The sequence below is a fragment of the Salmo salar genome, chromosome 21 (genome assembly GCF_965601325.2).
Source record: "Salmo salar chromosome 21, fSalSal1, whole genome shotgun sequence".
Lineage (NCBI taxonomy): Eukaryota > Metazoa > Chordata > Actinopteri > Salmoniformes > Salmonidae > Salmo > Salmo salar.
In genome coordinates, this window is record NC_138311.1 from 49,102,402 (window position 1) to 49,123,946 (window position 21,545).

Consider the following 21,545-nt stretch of genomic DNA (forward strand, 5'->3'; position numbering starts at 1 on the left):
TTGATACTTTAATATTATTTGACAAATGTGTTCAAGCGAGTTTTGTCTTTAATAAGGGTTTTTGGCAAAGATATAGGATCTTAATTTTACCATTTTCTCACAGCAGGAAAATAATCCTGCAGCAACAGGAAATGTTAATTATTGTGGATTATAATTAATGCAGATTTTTGTAGGGGTTGATCAAAAAATGTGTTAGGCCAAATCAAGTCTGACATTTTAATGTTTGAATACAAGTTTGCATGATAGGCGTCTTTGGGTCCATGAAAAGCGCTATATATATCCCATGTGTTGTTATTATTATTATAATATTCAGTGAGTCATCTGAAAAATACCTACTGTGTCCAATGGAGACAAATATGAAAAGCATGAATCACATGAAAGAGGCAGACTAAAATATCTCTTTATGATGGTTTGAACTTTGGCCCTTGCTCTACTGCAGCAGTACTTTAGAAGTATTCAGACAGGCTTTTAAAGGCATGGCCTGTTCACTGTCCTCTCCCCTCCATACTGCTATTTGGCCAGACCGCTCTCTCTCTGCTTCTTAAAGGGATTTCAGAGTTGGCCAGGGCTGCTTTTTTTCCCATCATATCCCCGCCTAAAACCAGACATGGTAAGTTTGAGTAGACCCCTTCTTATTTTAGAAGGACGGCTCCAGTCCTCTTTAATTATTTTGGTAAAATAAGAGTTTTTACTAGATGTCACCGACAGAGTGGGGAAAAAAGCTGACTACAGTATTTGAGCATGCTGCTTTCTGTTTGTTGCATCTTTCTGTGCCCAGTAACCTATACAGCCCTTGGCTTGTTCGGGGCTTTCAAAAGACAAGAGATACATTTCGGTTCGCTGACGAGGCTTTTTTTTGCCATTGCCACTGTTTCAGCTTTAATAGTGGAATGACCCAGACTGAGGAGCCTCGTCTCGGCCCACAGTACTCACCATGATGCTTTGTGATCAGCGGGCCGCCAGAGGGGAACAAAGGCCGTGTGGGTGGAGAGGGAAGGAGTTTCAGTTTAGAGTTTATTAGTCACATGCACAGGGTCACAGATGTAATTGCAGGGTACAGTGAAATTCTTAAGCTCCGAGCTCCAACTGTGCAGGTCAAGAGAAGTGAATGGAACAATAATACAAATAATAATATATACATATTTACAACTGTAACAATGATAAATATTCATTGGGGGGTGGGAGCAGGGTAAATGTCCGTTGAGGGGGAGGGGAGTAAAATGTCGATAGGGGGAGCAGCGGGTGGTAGGAATTTCGGGGGACAGGGGGAACAGGTAGCTGACTAGTGGTGGCTATTCAGCAGCCTGATGGTCTGGGGGAAGAAGCTATTGGTCTGACAGTTTTTGACATGATGCTCCTATACTGTCCACCTCTGAGTGATGGAAGCGGGGAGAACAGGCCATGGCTCGGGTTGCTGGGTTCCCTGATTATCTTCTTGGCCTTCCTGCGACAAGAATGGGGAGGAAGAGCAGTCCCAATATTGTGATGGTCCATACAGCATGGTTACGCTTCAGCTGGCTATCTCCATAACACTTCTTCCCCCAAGTTAGTGGCGAAACAACACTCCATAATACTCTTTTCCCCCAGGTTCGTGGCTAAACAACACCCCATAATACTCTTTTCCCCAGGTTAGTGGCTAAACAACACCCCATAATACTCCTTTCCCCAGGTTAGTGGCTAAGCAACACCCCATAATACTCTTTTCCCCAGGTTAGTGACTAAGCAACACTCCATAATACTCTTTTCCCCAGGTTAGTGACTAAACAACACCCCATAATACTCTTTTCCCCAGGTTAGTGACTAAGCAACACTCCATAATACTCCTTTCCCCAGGTTAGTGGCTAAGCAACACCCCATAATACTATTTTCCCCAGGTTAGTGACTAAGCAACACTCCATAATACTCTTTTCCCCCAGGTTAGTGGCTAAACAACACTCCATAATACTCTTTTCCCCAGGTTAGTGACTAAGCAACACTCCATAATACTCTTTTCCCCAGGTTAGTGGCTAAACAACACCCCATAATACTCCTTTCCCCAGGTTAGTGTCTAAACAACACTCCATAATACTCTTTTCCCCAGGTTAGTGACTAAACAACACCCCATAATACTCTTTTCCCCAGGTTAGTGACTAAGCAACACTCCATAATACTCTTTCCCCCAGGTTAGTGGCTAAGCAACACTCCATAATACTCTTTTCCCCAGGTTAGTGGCTAAACAACACTCCATAATACTATTTTCCCCCAGGTTAGTAGCTAAACAACACCCCATAATACTCTTTTCCCCCAGGTTAGTGACTAAGCAACACTCCATAATACTCCTTCCCCCAGGTTAGTGGCTCAGCAACAGACCACATGGGGCTCATGCCCTAGTCTTTCATCATTCTTAAGGAACAGATTTTATATACAAAATATACAATGAGTACAGTACAATATACAGCTATGAGCGGAAGCCTCCTCCTCCCTCTTGTCACTTTCACCACGTAAAATACACACTCATTTTCTCTCTCTCTCTTGCTACCTCTGTGTCTATGTCTATGTCTTTCTCATAGGATTAAACCAATCAACAAACAACACACTTGGGGAACTCTTCCAATATAACTTTAAATAGTATTGGATGGTGTTCTCTGAAGCAAACTGCTGACATCACCACTGGGCTATTGCAACAGCAATGTGCATAGCCTACAGATAATGCAAGGGGAAGTGACTGTCCCACACTAAGAGCAGAGGACTGCCGTGTCAGCTATGCATAACTACTCCAGTATATTCCATGCATCCTGTGGCTATCTGTCTGACATACAGTATGGCCAAGGGAAACGTCCTCTTTTTGTCTCCTGTTTCATTAGAAAGGGGATGTTTCAGGTATTTTTAGGCATACAGTGCATTCGGAAAGTATTCAGACCCCTTGACTTTTCCACATTTTGTTACAGCCTTATTCTAAAATAGATTAAATCATTTTATTCCCATCATCAATCTACACACAATACCCCATAAGGACAAAGCAAAAACAGGTTTTTAGACATTTTAGCAAATGTATATAAAATAAAATTTTAAAAATGAAATATCACATTTACATTACTATTCAGACCCTTTACTTAGCTCTTTCCTTTGGCAGCGATTACAGCCTTGAGTCTTCTTGGGTATGACGCTACAAGCTTGGCACACCTATATTTGGTGAGTTTCTCCCATTCTTCTCTGCAGATCCTCTCAAGCTCTGTCAGGTTGGATGGGGAGCGTAGCTGCACAGCTATTTTCAGGTCTCTCGAGATGTTCGATCAGGTTCATGTCTGGGCTCTGGCTGGGCCACTCAAGGACATTCAGAGACTCCTGTGTTGTCTTGGCTGTGTGCTTTTGGTTGTCCATTTGGAAGGTGAACCTTCGCCTTAGTCTGAGGTCCTGAGTGCTCTGGAGCAGGTTTTCATCAAGGATCTCTCGGTACTTTGCTCCGTTCATCTTTTGATTCTGACCAGTCTCCCAGTCCCTGCCGCTGAAAAACATCCCCACAGCATGATGCTGCCACCACCATGCTTCAACGTGGGGATGGTGCCAGGTTTCCTCCAGACGTGACGCTTGGCATTCAGGCCAAAGAGTTAAATCTTGCTTTCATCAGACCAAAGAATCTTGTTTCTCATGGTATGAGAGTCCTTTAGGTGCCTTTTGGCAATGTCATCACACACACACACACACACACACACACTTGACTGGTAGTGTATATATAACCTAAATACAAAGTAACTTACATTACAGTATCTGCATACATTTTAGTATGTTTGCCCCCAGAGAGAATCAAACCCACAACCTCGGCAATGCAATAACATCTTTATTATATGTGAAAATAAATTACAACAATTGCAGTATTTCTCCAGCAGCACAAATATGTTCCTGGTACTGTAACTGATCCTACAAAAGCATCAGCTACTCTTTCTGAGGTCAACATGAAATAATACATAGTACAGAACATTATTGGTTAAGGACTGAATTACATACATTTAAAAACGTCACAGCCCAAGTATCAGAACTTACACACAATATCTAGGTCTAATACATAATACAGTGCAAAATAAACCTCAAGATATATAAAATGTATTTGTCTCTTCACAGTCCCCTTTGTGTAGTAAGGTGTTCTTTGAACTGATTTTATTGCTAGCTTGAGTTACCTGAGGCAGCAGAGTTCCATGTAGTCATAGCTATTTAATGCTGTGCGTTTCCCAGCCTCTGTTTAGGGTACTGTGAAGAGACCTCTGGTTGCATGTCTTGTACCGATGAATGTCCGAACTGTGTGCCAACTGCTTGAACAGACAGTTCGGTAGCTTCAACACATCAATACCTCACACAAAGACCAATAGTGATGCAGTCAATCTCTTCCCAACTGTTAAATAAAATAACATTGAAAACTGGAAAGAATAGAGTGAAATTAAACATTTGAAATTATTTCCCAGACACTCTCACACCTTTAGTTCTGAGACTCTGATATAATCACTTGTAATCATTAACCACTCATAGTATCCCTATTTTAATTTGGTTCTCATTCCAATATGTTGGTGGAAAAGTGCTGTGAAAATCCTGCAGCGTAGAGGGCTCATCACTCCCCAAATAAGAACAATCAGGCAATCCCTTAGTTTTCCCTAAACAGCCATCTAATGTAACATCCATATTGGTGCACAACAGTGGAGGCTCCTCAGAGGAGGAAGAGGAGGACCATCCTAGTCAGTACATTTCATAAAAATAGTAAAACATTAAAAAAGTTATCCTTTTTAGATAAAACTATACATAATATATTCACATGTCACCAAATAACAAAATACACGGTTTTGCAATGAAGGTCTACAGTAGCCTCAGCAGCACTCTGTAAGGTAGCACCATGGTGTAGCCGGAGGACAGCTAGCTTCCGTCCTCCTCTGGGTACATTGACTTCAATACAAAACCTACAAGGCTGTTGGTTCTCAACCCCTTCCATAGACTTATACAGTAATTATGACAACTTCTGGAGGAAGTATCCAACCTATCAGAGCTCTTGCAGCATGAGCTGACATGTTGTCCACCAAATCAAAGGATCAGAGAATGAATCTAGTACTGAAAACATAAACTACAGCTAGTTAGCACTGCAGTGTATAACATGTAGTGAGTAGTTGACTCCAAGAGAGACAAATTCATTTTTTCAAAAATGGAGAAGCTTTTTTATCACTTTCAGTTTCACTTACTTAGCTAGCAAATGCAGCTGGCTAGTTTAGTTACTCAAACACCCAGCACAAACAGAGGGATGCTATGTTAGCTAGCTGCCTATGACTATCCAACACAACACTGGAACTCTTCCAAGTCAAGGTAAGCTTTTGGTTTTATTTATTTCCACAAACTGGGCCCGCCCGCGTAACTGCTTACACTGTAACTGTAAAGTTACTGCCTGATTGTAGCATGTTGCCTAACGCATTAGTTATATTAGCTATGTTGACTAGGACGTTACTGTAGCTAATATGTGGACAATGAGGTAGGCTGTGTGTAGAGGTTATGTCATGGTTTGGAAAGGTTTTTTTGCCTGGTCATATACAGCTGATGTGTTGTGCATTGAAGTTCACAAACAAAGTGAAAAGGTGAGAGGAGAGTGCATAGAGGCTAGAATGAATACAACGTGGCTGCTACGTATGAAAGTGAACTGTGCTTGCGTGATCAGGGGTGTATTCATTCCAGCGATTTTGTTGAAAAACGTTTCTTAAACGGAAGCAAACGAAACGGGATAAAAATACCGGAATTTGTCCAATAGAAACTCTCGTTTGCAACTGTTGGACTAATGATTACACCCTAGATAACCTAGATGCAGTCTGTCCATGTGTCACTGTCGGGGTGTCATCTCACATTTTTCTCTCAACCTGTGTGCACCTACATTGTAAACTTTCATTCAGACTAGGTTGTTGCAACCTTATGAAAATGTGAGTATCATGTAGTAGCCTAAACATATCAATGTTACATTGAACTGGGTGAATGGATTATGAATGACATTCATCCAACATGCTGTAATAGAAATAAGGCCACGCTTGTGAAAAAAAAATCATCCTCCCTCATCAGAAATGGCACTGACCGCCATTGGTGCACAATATGGTGACATTGCAGATAATCCCTCATCCCTGCCCTTATAAAGGAGTCAGTGCAGACAAAAAATTACAATTAAAAACGAGAAAAGTACATTTCCTGATGAGAATGTGGTGTGCATTCTAGCTTGTGAAGGATCAATTACAATTGACAGGATAGCCTGAACATGCGAAAGTTGGTTTGGTGTCTCTAGCTTGAACGGTTCAAGAGTTACTGTTGGTGAGTTATTGTATGCTAATTTATGCAAATTAGCACACAATACATTACTTCCAAATGTTTTTTGTTGATACTCAACACCCAAGACCCATTCAAAACCTCTCACGACCCAAATTTGAAAAAAAATCGTTACGCTAAACAGACCGAGCCCTCTAAGCAGATCTGTCAGTCACTAACTCCACTACTGTCCCGTATATTCCCATTGGGCCAAACCTCTTCACGAGGTGTCCAGGTATTGGGTTAAGGCCGCACACAACAATATATTTTATTATATGATATCATACACTACTGTCATGACGCTAGCCCTTTCAGTGAACTGGCTAGCAGAGATGTAAACAACTCCCCCTACTGTTAGGAGGGGAGAGTAGTTTTACGACCTCACAACCACTTCGTAAATACCAGAGACTCCTCTCTCCCTGACCATGCAGTATAGAGATTTTCACAGTAAGACAAAGGGATTCTCCCGCCCAATTCTACTACATCCCAGAATTTGAGAATTAAACAATATTCCTATTTTGGACAATGTGTAAAATGTCGGTGGAGAAGCCAGCTACGACCCGGTCCGTTTTGTTTCATGATTGTGACCTCATGAAAGACAATACAGCCACGTTAGCCTAACTCTGTTTATACAGGTGCCTCAGTTATGAGGTTTGCATCTAATTATTGTATAAAATGAATGAGTAAAGATTAAACTATTTGCGAAATGATGTAATGTGATGTTAACCTTTAAAATGAATGGTTGGAAATTATGAACCAACCCCTTTTCTACATTTCTATAAAAGCCCTGTGACCCAAAGTCACGTCAATTTCTGAATACCGTAAGGATTTGTCCTCACGTTTAAAAGGGCTAATTCTAATGTCAACCATACTGGCCAGGAAACGTGGGAGCTTGCTCTACACGTGAAATGGTATGAACTCTGAACTATTGATCACTTAAGAAGAAGTGAGTCCTAGATGACAGCCTAACAGACTGCAGCTGGAAAAGTTGCAAATCTAGTACGAGAACAGACAGACGTGGACGAATCTCCAGAGTGAGATTAACCTCTCAGACCACGTGAACTTCTCACACAACGACCCGGAAGATTCCACAAAGGACAGGGTGACATCGACTGGGCAAACCAGCTTCAAGTAAATACAATGCATTGCTTTTCCGAATGAGCGATCGTTAGTGGCATATGTATTTATGCAAGAATAGCTTCCCAGGTCCGATAAAGACCAATTCCTTAGACTTCCTTCCAAAACCCCCTTCTCTTCTCTCTGAATTTACGGTGTTATAACCAAACTGTTTTGTCTTGTTTAGTCCACAAGCGACGGTATTTTACTGTATAATGTTATTATGTATTGTATACTCTGTAACTGCTTAATTAGTTAGTAAATAAATAATTGAGCCAATTGGTGTATGGATGAATTATAGTAAAGGCTGGGTTCGTCCAGATAACCAATCATTTACAACGTCCAGATGAGACTGACGAAGGTAATAATAATTAATTAATAGAAGACTATTTGATCAGATATTAAAATATTTTAAAAAGAGTTATATTCAGAAAATTCTAACTTTGTAATCTGAACATTTTCCGTGGTGCACCAACTTCCTAGTTAATTAATGTACATGATTAGCTTAATCACGTAATAATAATTACAGAGAATTGATTTGATAAAATAACTGTCTTCACCTTTAATGATACTAAAGACAATCATGTAGTTATTGTCATGATTGTGATTTGTAGAATAATGTTTTGGGCTTCCAATGCATCTTTACCTAACGAATACAACACAGCTTTGTTGACACCCCTGTCTAAAAAACGTATGGTTTTGACCGCTTGGAACCTTTGAAAAGGAATCTCCTACTCCTGACCGTGCCGATCTGCTCATAAAATGATTGCCAACTTTACCCACTTAATTTAAAAATTACAAATGTAATTTGGGTAAACTGTATGTTCTTGAATATAAAGTAGAATCCCCCTTCTCATAAAATGAATGTATTAAGACGATTATGACGACTGTATGTTTTGGTTCACGGTTATTGTCCATAACTGTCGGTTACACGACTATATGATAATTGTACCAGCCCTAGTATCAGGAAGATTACTTTTTTGTGCATACATTACTAGTTTGAGAGCTTTGTATGGTAGCCAATATACTGAATTAACAAATTCCAAACCCTCTGAAATATTTTGCAACTCCACAGATAATTCAGGTGTCCAAGATCACAAAAGAAGACACCCCTCCAACTGCAGTAGGCCTAGACTAAAAACCTAGGAAAGAGAACATACTATCAGATGTATGTTATTAAAGCAGATTCATGTAATTAAAGAATATCAAAACTATTCCAAGCACATACAGCAAATGAGATGTTAAGAAGATCCCAACTTACTTGTTTTCCATCCTTTTTCTAGGAGAAAGCACAGAAAATAAAAAATGTGTAATCAGAGAACAAAGCACAGAACTTAGACAGTTACATCCATGTACAAAATCAATGCACAAGTTCATCTGTCACACAGGATTCAAAACATTTACTTTACATGCTGATATTATACACCAAAAGGATCACAATTAATGGATACTTACGTAAAGTTGTCAGAGTCAACAGACAGTTGAAGCCTGAGGAAATTGTTCTGCTTCTGTTGGACGTTCTGTCGGAACCTTAAATATGAAAACATTCATCCTGAACAAAATTCACCTTAAAATAGCATGCAAACAACATATCCTGTAAATGATCATAATCTATTGACAATAATCACAGTATTGTGTGCATGTGCATTTGAGTAAGTCCCCTCCCACAAGCTGTCTGAGTTTTATCTCCCTCGCCCTCCACAATCACATTTCATCCTTTAGCAGACACTCTTATCAAGACCAACTAACAGTAGTGAGTAGGGCCGATTTCAAGTTTTCATAACAAATTACAGTATCTTTGGGGTTACGTGACACGTTCTAAGGCTTCCATTGGCTCTCTGAAGGCGCCAGAAAGTGGATTGGGGCGTCTGATGTCTCTGGGCAAGGTACAAGAACTCTGTTTGTGAGTGGTCTGCCTGGTGGCTCAGAGCCTGGAAATGCGCGGCCACGAGACTTGGCCATTTTTTTCTTCATCTGTTTGAATGAATACAAGGTTGTCCGGTTGGAATATTATCGCTATTTTACGAGGAAAACCGCATAAAAATTGATTTTAAACAGCGTTTGACATGCTTCAAAGTACAGTAAAGGAACATTTAGAATTTCTTTGTCACGAAATGCGCCCGCGCGTCACCCTTTGGATTGTGACCTGAACGCACGAACAAAACGGAGGTATTTGGATAATAACTATGGATTATTTGGAACCAAAACAACATTTGTTGTTGAAGTAGAAGTCCTGGGAGTGCATTCTGACGAAGAACAGCAAAGGAGTTTACTGAGCCTCGACGTTGGCGGGTGTCTGAATAGCTAGCCTTGATGGCCGAGCTATGTACTCAGAGTATTACAAAATGTGCTTTCGCCGAAAAGCTATTTTAAAATCTGACACCGCGATTGCATAAAGGAGTTCTGTATCTATAATTCTTAAAATAATTGTTATGTATTTTGTAAACGTTTATCATGAGTAATTTAGTAAATTCACCAGAAGTTTTGGGTGGGTATGCTAGTTCTGAACATCACATGCTAATGTAAAAAGCTGTTTTTTGATATAAATATGAACTTGATTGAACAAAACATGCATGTATTATATAACATAATGTCCTAGGAGTGTCATCTGATGAAGATCATCAAAGGTTAGTGCTGCATTTAGCTGTGGTTTGTGTTTTTGTGACATATATGCTTGCTTTGAAAATGGCTGTGTGATTATTTTTGGCTGGGTACTCTCCTGACATAATCTGATGTTTTGCTTTCGCTGTAAAGCTTTTTTGAAATCGGACAATGTGGTTGGATTAACGAGAGTCTTATCTTTCAAATGGTGTAAAATAGTCATATGTTTGAGAAATTGAAGTTGTAGCATTTTTAAGGTTTTTGTATTTCGCGCCACGGTATACCACTGGCTGTTGAATAGAGTGGGACGTTCACGTCCCACGTTTCCCATAGAAGTTAATACAAATTTTAAAAAATCGTCCGATTAACCGGTATCGTCTTTTTTTGGTCCTCCAATAATCGGTATCGGCGTTTAAAAATCATAATCGATCGACCTCTAGTAGTGAGTACATTCATTTTCATAATTGTTTCCTACTAGTCCCCTGTGGGAATCGAACCCACAACCGTGGGGTTGCAACCGCCATGCTCTACCAACTGAGCTACATTTGTACATGTGATGTGTGGATAAATAAACAACAAACTGAAAATCATTTATGGGGGGAGGCCAACATCCAGACTTGGGTTTGTTTTTAAGAACCTATAAGAGGTCTGGATGACTAATAAACTCAAAACTTGACAGTCTTCAGGTCCACAAAATACCTTGAAGGGGAGTCTGCGTCAAGTCATTGGTGCATTTAAAGTTACATTTAGATTCATTTGCATTCATTGACTGGTTTCAGATTGTTCATTGAAGAACCCGTTTTCAACTACAAATATGAAGCTATACAAATACAGGAATAAATATTCTTACCAGTTGTATCTGGAGAGTATCAGCTGAATGTCTCTCTGAAAAGCAGCATATTTCTTATTTTAACATGTCAACATTAAACTGTGAAAATCACAGTTTTCTACTTTCCGTACTGATACCGGGGACATTTAAACAAGAATGCATTAATGGAAGACTTAGCGATACGACATCACCAGAATAGTTGGGTGACTTACGAAGTCTCTCCACCACAAACCATCTAGGCTCCCCACCGTGTATGGTGATGTCATATTGCTGAGTCTGGACTTCATACATCCCTGCTTCAATTTCCCAGGTTTCAGTACGGAAAGTAGATTATAAAATGTATTATCACTGACAATAACTCTCCATGTGGCAGTACTTACTTTTTGGTTTCTCCATTTCAGCAGTTTTTGCTTGGGGGGGAAAAGAAAATGTTTTTTTATTTTTTATTTCAATCAGTAATGGAGGAAATGCCTTGACGAATTATTGACATAATTTTTACAAAGCTCTTTAATGTTAAACTCCTCAAATTATGCTCTTAATTAATGAAAAGGGAAACAACCAGACTGAATTTCTTTATTGCCGAAGGGTCATATTTTAGTAAAATAGAAATCTGAATACTCACCATTGATGAGCAGATGAACACTCTTCTTCAGGAGACTTACTGAGAATTGGAAAAAAGGAACATTTCACAATAACTTCCACCTCACCTTTTCAGTAAGGTGAGGTGGAAGTTATTGTGAAATCCTTCATAAAGGATTCACTCCTCTATTGCATACAGCACAACACAGTTCAGTACTCAGTTGCACATTGTTTTTCCTTTCCAGCTGTTGGTTCTAGAAGGACTTTAGAAAGATTAACGTTATAATAGCCTTCAGAATTTCAAAACTGACTAACCTTAAAGCCTGAAAATGAATGTTAAATACAATATAATGATCACTGTATTGTTTAGTAGACAATGCAGCAATTGAGTAAAGTAGTTTGAAACCCCTCATTTTGCAGTATTATCAACAGGGTATAGTGGTTAAAAGAATAGGTGGGAACTAGGGATGCACTGATATGACATTTTTGTCCGATACCCGATATTTTCCTTGCCCCCCCCCAAAAAACGATACCTGATATTACAAATTTTAGCGGCTTTTTAAGCATTTCTAGTACAGTTAAATAGTTAACACACATACATGGACGCAGCGGTCTAAGGCACTGCATCTCAGTGCAAGTGGCGTCACTACAGTCCCTGGTTTGAATCCAGGCTGTATCACATCCAGCCGTGATTGGGAGTCCCATAGGGCGGCGCACAATTGGCCCAGCGTCGTCTGGGTTTGGCCGGGGTAGGCAGTCATTGTAAATAATCATTTGTTCTTAACTGACTTGCCTAGTTAAATAAAGGTTACACACAGTCCAAAAAGTTATTTTGTTGGCATTTAAGTTATGTCCCCATTACCAGTAAAACATCATCAAAATCTATTTCTTTCACGTACTTGATGTGCTGTTTCGTTGTTCATTTGTTCAGTCGTTTCATTCTCAACCAGGATTTCATCATACATGTCAGCAGGGAAGTTTCAGCTGTCTGTCCGTGGCCTCTCTTCCTCGGTGCGCACTGTCACGGTGTCCATTTCCATCTTGTCCAGCTGTGTATGTAACATTTCACATAAACCCTGTTCCTTGTCTGCATCGAAGTAGCAGTCCTTGTACCCAGCAATCGAGCATAGTGGCAACACAGTAGAGGCTCAGAGAGAATGCCACCGAATCGCTTGTTCACAGCCTCGAGTACTTTTGTAAGTTTTAACCCCACGGTCTGTGTTGGCAGTTTCGTTTAGCAGGTGTTTCAATGCCATGACAGAGGGTATCACGTCTGCTGCAGACGCAGTTGATGAGCTTATTTCTCGAGTCAGTTGTTCAAATGGCGCTAGGAGAGTGTGTTCATGTTTCAAACATGTTCTCAAATGCAATGCCATTGATATGGCAGCAGCGGTATGAGAACCAGCACATTCTTGAGCATGCAATACGGCTTTCCTTAGAACGAAATCCTCGTCGACACACTGTGCTATCATGCTCACTCGCTGGTCCAAATGTCAGTCGTGAAGTTAATAGCAGTGACGCCCATAGCAAATAGGTCATGGATGTGTTTCAACAATACTGTGTAACTCCGGTAGGGCAACATCTAAAAAAATAGCGCCTACTTGGTAGTGTGTACCGGTGCTCGGCCAGTCGGCGAAAGCCAACATCATCCACGACAGAGAACGGTTGATTGTCAAGGACAATGAATTTCATTATCTTGGCATTAATGGATTTCGCCTTTGAGTTTGTATCGCTGAAATTTTCTTAACTCTTTCAAATCACTGCTCGACTTGAACTTAATTAAGTTCTTGGAAGTGTTCACTTAGTATTTTTCAGATTTTGTTTTGTGTAACGCTGTATTTTTCGTGGCGTCATTACGACCTCTACCTACTGTACGTTATATAGGTATGCACGTCAGCTTTGACATCGGTTTTGCACATCAGTGTTAAACTAGACATTGGGCCGACGCTGGCATATTTAGCTAATATTGATATGCTCACCGATATATCGTGCATCCCTAGTGGGAACTTACCTTTTCTTTTCCAGGCCTTTCTCTTTATTACTTGGATAAAAGGAGAAAAATATGTGGCAATTAGTTTTTTTCCTTCTCTCATCATCATTGGTAATCTAAACCATATCAATCTGTTTCAATCATTTCAATGACAAAACAAAATACATGTAACACTATGGTGTTGTGTATTATTGACATTCAAATGTACTGATGCACTGGATGTTTTAGTTGTTGCCATATTTGTGTCTGCTGGTGTCTACAGTGGTGAAGAGGGCTTGACGTACCAATGACGATGATGACCAATACCAAGACCATGTAGATGATGATGGAGATCCCTGAGATCAAAGAAGAATCGCTCAATGTGAATACATTTGATTTCATTTAAAACATAACACTATTAGTGAAGACATTGATTAGATAATTAATCATGTTTTGTGTTAAATCGTGATCAAAACTGATCAGACTCTAGGGGCAGAGGATCACAACATCACTTTTCACAGCGGCCTCTAAGAATGCACATTTGAAAAGAGGCTGTCATATACAATTGGTTTGCTAATAGATGAATAACATACAGAAGTCTAGAATAGACAATTCGTGTTATTCTTGAACTGAGAACATAAGTAGAACAATGCCATGGTGTAATATTCATGTAAACACGAATAATCAAAATGTAACAGAAACAACAACCAGGCTTCCCAGGTTGGTTGAGCACTGATCACCAGAACAGTGGGGTGACTTGTGAAGTCTCTCCACCACAGACAATATATATCTAGGCTGCCCACAGTGTGTGGTCATATTGCTGAGTCTGGATTAGATACACCCCTGCTTCAATATCCCAGGTTTTAGTACGGAAAGTACATTGAGTGGCGGCCACTTAAAATGTATTAACACTGACAATAACTCTACCTGGCAGTACTCAGATTTTTGGTTTTCCATTTCTGCTAGGGTAAAAAAACATCACACCATTAGGAAGACATTGATTAGCAGAGGATCACAACATCAATTCACAGAGTCCCCTAAGAACGCACATTTGAAAATAGGCTGTCATATACAACTGGTTTGCTAATAGATGAATAACATATAGAAGTCTAGAACATAACATTTAGATGTAATATTTAGAAACAAAAACCTGAATTCCCAGGGTCCTTGAGAACTGCGTTGGTTAATAGGAGAACTACTAACCCTGAGTATTCCTGCTGTTGCTGCGAATGCTGTCCCTGTTAGCAGACAGAACCACATCATCGCCTCTAACGTGTTGGACAGTGCATGTGTAGTTGTGCTGCTGTAGGTCTTCAGGGGACACAGTGAGATGGATTCTCTTCTGATATGTCCCATCCCCGTTAGGCAGGGTCTCTTCATGCACCACATCATCATGGATCTCTACTCCATCTCTTCCCCAAAATATCATGATTGCGTTCGGATAGAAGCCTGTTGCATGGCAGGTCACAGGATTGGACGGTTCTTTCTGAAGCAAAGATACCTGCGGTGGTACTGTGGAAAGCAAATACACAAACATCAGGATATTGATTAAATACACAAACATCAGAATATTGATCAAATACATACAGCTCTATAGTGTTTATTTTGTTCTTCAGATGACAGCATCTGGCTGTACACTATTCCTCAGGAAGGCTACTGGACAAGTCAACAAAAATGACATCTTGTTTGAAAAATCTAACTGTATGTACACATGTAAATAGAATCTCCAAGACATAGAAATAGTAAACCTACTCAAATTGTGTAAAAACGAATTAAGTCTTCATAATAATAATACCTGTCCTCTCCAGATTGCGTCTCCAATTGGAAACATATTTTTTCAGCCATTCAATACACGTATGTGTTAGATAGTGAATTTTGGCTTCAAGCTTAATAACATTAGCATCCCACTTCATTTTGGTGATGAGTCCCTGCCGACCAGGTGCAATCCATCTTTTGTTCTTCAGATCAAATAACAGGAAGTCCTCTCCTCCATATCCATACTGTTCACGTTCATCTGTAGCACCAGTTACCTCATCCCAGTCACAGCTGTACATTTTCTGCAATACAAGGGCACCTAAAAGGGAAGAACACATTGTAACATTGATCCTTCAATCTTCAATGAGTGTTTACGGTTAGCTATCTATCAAAACATGCTCCGATGATGGCCTACTAACTTGTCTGGTTGAAGCGATCTCTTGCAGTGTCCATGTTGTCTTTGAACACCATCTCATTCTCCTTAAGAATTTGTGTATTTCTTCTCCAGAAGTCTGGATCCACGGCTCCTTTTACCCACTCCTGTCGAGCTACCACTTCCTTTGTAGAACTGTCATAGAAATACATTGGTTCCTCATCCAAATAAGCAACAGCGCTGAACTCTGGAAGGCCAGTAGATTGTGGGAGCGCTGTGTAGAAATACTTCAGGGAATGGTTGGCTAGATAAAAAATTACAAACACAGGTATAAATTAATGGATGGAAACAGAAGCAATATTGTTACATAAACACACACAATTACTTACTGAAATCATGGTAGCACTAGTAGCATAACATTATAATAATCACGGTAGCACTAGTAACATAATCATGGTAGCACTAGTAACATAACAGTATAATAATAATGGTAGCACTAGTAACATAACAGTATAATAATCATGGTAGCACTAGTAATATAACAGTATAATAATAATGGTAGCACTAGTAGCATAACAGTATAATAATCATGGTAGCACTAGTAACATAACAGTATAATAATCATGGTAGCACTAGTAACATAACAGTATAATAATCATGGTAGCACTAGTAACATAACAGTATAATAATCATGGTAGCACTAGTAACATAACAGTATAATAATAATGGTAGCACTAGTAACATAATAATCATGGTAGCACTAGTAGCATAACAGTATAATAATAATGGTAGCACTAGTAATATAATCATGGTAGCACTAGTAACATAATAATCATAGTAGCACTAGTAACATAACAGTATAATAATCATGGTAGCACTAGTAACATAGCAGTATAATAATAATGGTTGCACTAGTAATATAATAATCATGGTAGCACTAGTAACATAACAGTATAATAATCATGGTAGCACTAGTAATATAATCATGGTAGCACTAGTAACATAATAATCATGGTAGCACTAGTAACATAACAGTATAATAATCGTGGTAGCACTAGTAACATAACAGTATAATAATCGTGGTAGCACTAGTAACATAACAGTATAATAATCATAGTAGCACTAGTAACATAACAGTATAATAATCATGGTAGCACTAGTAACATAATCATGGTAGCACTAGTAGCATAACAGTATAATAATCATGGTAGCACTAGTAACATACAGTATAATAATCATGGTAGCACTAGTAACATAACAGTATAATAATCATGGTAGCACTAGTAACATAATCATGGTAGCACTAGTAGCATAACAGTATAATAATCATGGTAGCACTAGTAACATAACAGTATAATAATCATAGTAACACTAGTAACATAACAGTATAATAATCATGGTAGCACTAGTAACATAGCAGTATAATAATCATGGTAGCACTAGTAACATAACAGTATAATAATCATGGTAGCACTAGTAACATAACAGTATAATAATCATGGTAGCACTAGTAACATAATCATGGTAGCACTAGTAGCATAACAGTATAATAATCATGGTAGCACTAGTAACATAGCAGTATAATAATCATGGTAGCACTAGTAACATCAGGGCACAGTCATAATAATCATAGTAGCACGACTAGTAACAGGTAGCCAGTCATAATAATCATGGTAGCACTAGCTAACAGTAGCACAGTCATAATAATCATGGTAGCACTAGCTAACATAGAGCCAGTCATAATAATCATGGTAGCACTAGCTAACAGTAGCACAGTCATAATAATCATAGTAGCACTAGCTAACTAGTAGCCAGTCATAATAATCATGGTAGCACTAGTAGCATAACAGTATAATAATCATGGTAGCACTAGTAACATAGCAGTATAATAATAATGGTAGCACTAGTAACATAACAGTATAATAATCATAGTAACACTAGTAACATAGCAGTATAATAATCATGGTAGCACTAGTAGCATAACAGTATAATAATCATGGTAGCACTAGTAACATAGCAGTATAATAATAACGGTAGCACTAGTAACATAACAGTATAATAATCATGGTAGCACTAGTAGCATAACAGTATAATAATCATGGTAGCACTAGTAACATAGCAGTATAATAATCATGGTAGCACTAGTAGCATAACAGTATAATAATCATGGTAGCACTAGTAACATAATAATCATGGTAGCACTAGTAACATAACATTATAATAATCATGGTAGCACTAGTAACATAATAATCATGGTAGCACTAGTAGCATAACAGTATAATAATCATGGTAGCACTAGTAGCATAGCAGTATAATAATCATGGTAGCACTAGTAACATAATAATCATGGTAGCACTAGTAACATAACAGTATAATAATATGGTAGCACTAGTAACATAATAATCATGGTAGCACTAGTAACATAACAGTATAATAATCATGGTAGCACTAGTAACATAATAATCATGGTAGCACTAGTAGCATAACATTATAATAATCATGGTAGCACTAGTAACATAACAGTATAATAATAATGGTGCACTAGTAAATAATAATCATGGTAGCACTAGTAACATAACATTATAATAATCATGGTAGCACTAGTAACATAATAATCATAGTAGCACTAGTAACATAATAAACATAGTAGCACTAGTAACGATAATAATCATGGTAGCACTAGTAACATAATAATCATAGTAGCACTAGTAACATAATAAACATAGTAGCACTAGTAACATAATAATCATGGTAGCACTAGTAACATAATAATCATAGTAGCACTAGTAACATAATAATCATAGTAGCACTAGTAACATAATAATCATAGTAGCACTAGTAACATAATAATCATAGTAGCACTAGTACATAACAGTATAATAATCATGGTAGCACTAGTAACATAATAATCATAGTAGCACTAGTAACATAACAGTATAATCATCATGGTAGCACTAGTAACATAATAATCATGGTAGCACGTAGCTAACGATAATAATCATGGTAGCACTAGTAACATAATAATCATGGTAGCACTAGTAACATAATAATCATGGTAGCACTAGTAACATAATAATCATGGTAGCACTAGTAACATAATAATCATAGTAGCACTAGTAACATAATAATCATAGTAGCACTAGTAACATAATAATCATAGTAGCACTAGTAACATAATAATCATAGTAGCACTAGTAACATAATAATCATAGTAGCACTAGCTAACATAATAATCATAGTAGCACTAGTAACATCAATAATATCATGGTAGCACTAGTAACATAATAATCATAGTAGCACTAGTAACATAACAGTATAATAATCATAGTAGCACTAGTACAGCATAATAATCATGGTAGCACTAGTAACATAATAATCATAGTAGCACTAGTAACATAATAATCATAGTAGCACTAGTAGCATAACAGTATAATAATCATAGTAGCATAACAGTATAATAATCATAGTAGCACTAGTAACATAATAATCATGGTAGCACTAGTAACATAATAATCATAGTAGCACTAGTAACATAATAATCATAGTAGCACTAGTAACATAATAATCATAGTAGCACTAGTAACATAATAATCATAGTAGCACTAGTAACATAATAATCATAGTAGCACTAGTAACATAATAATCATAGTAGCACTAGTAACATAATAATCATAGTAGCACTAGTAACATAATAATCATGGTAGCACTAGTAACATAATAATCATGGTAGCACTAGTAACATAATAATCATGGTAGCACTAGTAACATAATAATCATAGTAGCACTAGTAACATAATAATCATAGTAGCACTAGTAACATAATAATCATAGTAGCACTAGTAACATAATAATCATAGTAGCACTAGTAACATAATAATCATAGTAGCACTAGTAACATAATAAACATAGTAGCACTAGTAACATAATAAACATAGTAGCACTAGTAACATAATAATCATAGTAGCACTAGTAACATAATAATCATAGTAGCACTAGTAACATAATAATCATAGTAGCACTAGTAACATAATAATCATAGTAGCACTAGTAACATAATAAACATAGTAGCACTAGTAACATAATAAACATAGTAGCACTAGTAACATAATAATCATGGTAGCACTAGTAACATAACAGTATAATAATCATGGTAGCACTAGTAACATAACAGTATAATAATCATAGTAGCATAACAGTATAATAATCATAGTAGCATAACAGTATAATAATCATAGTAGCATAACAGTATAATAATCATGGTAGCACTAGTAACATAGCAGTATAATAATCATAGTAGCACTAGTAACATAACAGTATAATAATCATAGTAGCACTAGTAACATAATAATCATGGTAGCACTAGTAGCATAACATTATAATAATCATAGTAGCACTAGTAACATAACATTATAATAATCATGGTAGCACTAGTAGCATAACATTATAATAATCATAGTAGCACTAGTAACATAACATTATAATAATCATGGTAGCACTAGTGGCATAACAGTGAACAGGCCATTTATAACTTACCCGTTCAACTGTTAAAATCTGGGACATTGATATCCAAAAGGTCTAAAAGGCTTCTCAACAGCTTCTACCCCCAAGCCATAAGACTCTTGAACAGTTAATGAAATGGTTACCCAGACTATTTGCACGCATTTGAAATGCAGGTATAGCCAATCTGGGTAAGATGGTAACTAACTTTATGAAGAATGGTATTCTTCAAGAATAATTTAATTGAAATGTCCACTGGACAGAATGGCTAGGCCTATTGCACATTCAGTACCGTGGTACCCTAATTATATTCTTTCAAATCAAGGGATAGATTAAATATTTATATTTGATGTAACGTTACCCTCCGAGTGAAAAAAATAACTCACCTGCGAATGTCATGGGAATCAAATACGTTACCAATAAGGTAGAAATATGAACAATCCTATTTGAAACGCTATACATATTTAAAACAATCAGAAATAGCCTGGCAGTAACTTCTTGATACCTCAATAGAAGCAAAACAATCTAAGGGAACGAGATCAACTTTGGACAAGCGCGATTGGCTGAAAAATCCAGTTGTACACATCATCACTTATATCCAGGCAAACTGTACTGGTGCAGGTTGTAAATGAAAGAAACTTCGAGAGATCACTGACAAGACACAATACACTATACTGACCCTGAAGATTTAAAAAAAGGTTACATTGATTTATAAACTGAGTAATATTGTGCTCCGGTAATTTAGTAAGATATTCAGGGAAGGTGATTGTAGCCTAGTGATAGAGATCTGCCTTAGCAGTCTAAAGTAGCCTGCTTTGTGTGTACGCTCCACATTTGTTTTCCCTCCTAGAAAATATTGTTTCTCTATTTGGGATAGATGACATATAGACTACGATTACGTTTGTTTCTTAAAAAAAATATATATATTATATATATATATATATATATATATATATCATCAACCCTTCCCTGCCTTCAGAGCCTGACACTCAAGTTTGGGCAATAACCTCGAAACGCCAACGTACATTACCACATTCAAGTTTAAAAGAAAATAGCGTTGTTGGATGGTTGTTATTTTACTTCCAAAACGGCGTTTGATTTAGGGCAATTATTTAGCCGATTTAAGGCTAACTAAACAAAAGAAAGGCTCTCACCTGAGTTTGCTGTACGCAGGCTGAGACACAACCATAACACCAGGATTTAGCCTACCATGTTTAATGTTAAACAACGGTTGGTAGCAGGGGCGAAAATCTGATATCAACTTTGGAGGGGAGCAACTCAAGAGCAATTCCTGAGGGGGACACCAAAAGTAGTGCTTTAACACATAGCCTACGTTGTAATATGTTAAATGTATTTTGAGGAATCATAAGTACTACTACTGGATAATTGATAGGTAGTTGTCCCAACTTGTTCAAATGTTTAAATCATTATAATACTACTACTAATAATAGTTATAGCAGTGTTCCTTATCAGTCCAGTATGTATGCCGGTATTTGTATTTACAACCTGCAATACCAATAGTACTGTACACT

General features: G+C 37.8%; 1 protein-coding gene across 8 annotated transcripts; it reads right to left on the reverse strand.

Annotated features, from left to right (window-relative positions):
* Positions 1–8,865: 8,865 nt before the first annotated feature.
* Positions 8,866–21,434, reverse strand: LOC106582436 (major histocompatibility complex class I-related protein 1). Of its 8 annotated transcripts, none has more exons than XR_014382067.1 (11): positions 20,400–20,580; positions 15,563–15,820; positions 15,184–15,462; positions 14,592–14,900; positions 14,316–14,350; positions 13,694–13,744; positions 13,431–13,460; positions 11,463–11,501; positions 11,221–11,250; positions 10,862–10,896; positions 8,866–8,940 (listed from the first exon to the last, which is right to left on the reverse strand). XR_014382067.1 is itself a non-coding variant. In XM_014165549.3 (10 exons), the coding sequence occupies exons 2-10, from the start codon at positions 15,726–15,728 to the stop codon at positions 8,881–8,883; spliced, it is 999 nt and encodes a 332-aa protein (XP_014021024.3). In that variant the 5' UTR covers positions 15,729–15,820; positions 21,168–21,434; the 3' UTR covers positions 8,866–8,880. The 8 variants fall into 8 exon arrangements, 2 of the variants coding, with proteins under 2 accessions (XP_014021024.3, XP_014021022.1); XR_014382069.1 differs by having other exon boundaries at positions 14,316–14,347; positions 20,400–20,579; XR_014382065.1 differs by having other exon boundaries at positions 13,694–14,347.
* Between the last annotated feature and the right edge of the window lie 111 nt (positions 21,435–21,545).

Excerpts from the sequence above, each read along its gene's own strand:
- LOC106582436 (XM_014165547.3), bottom strand. The coding sequence starts at position 20,475 with ATGTATAGCGTTTCAAATAGGATTGTTCATATTTCTACCTTATTGGTA. Across the intron at positions 11,502-13,430 it reads AAAGGCCTGGAAAAGAAAAG|TAAGTCTCCTGAAGAAGAGT; the intron begins GTAAGTTCCCAC and ends TCCAATTCTCAG. Across the intron at positions 10,897-11,220 it reads TGAAATGGAGAAACCAAAAA|AGAGACATTCAGCTGATACT; the intron begins GTAAGTACTGCC and ends GCTGCTTTTCAG.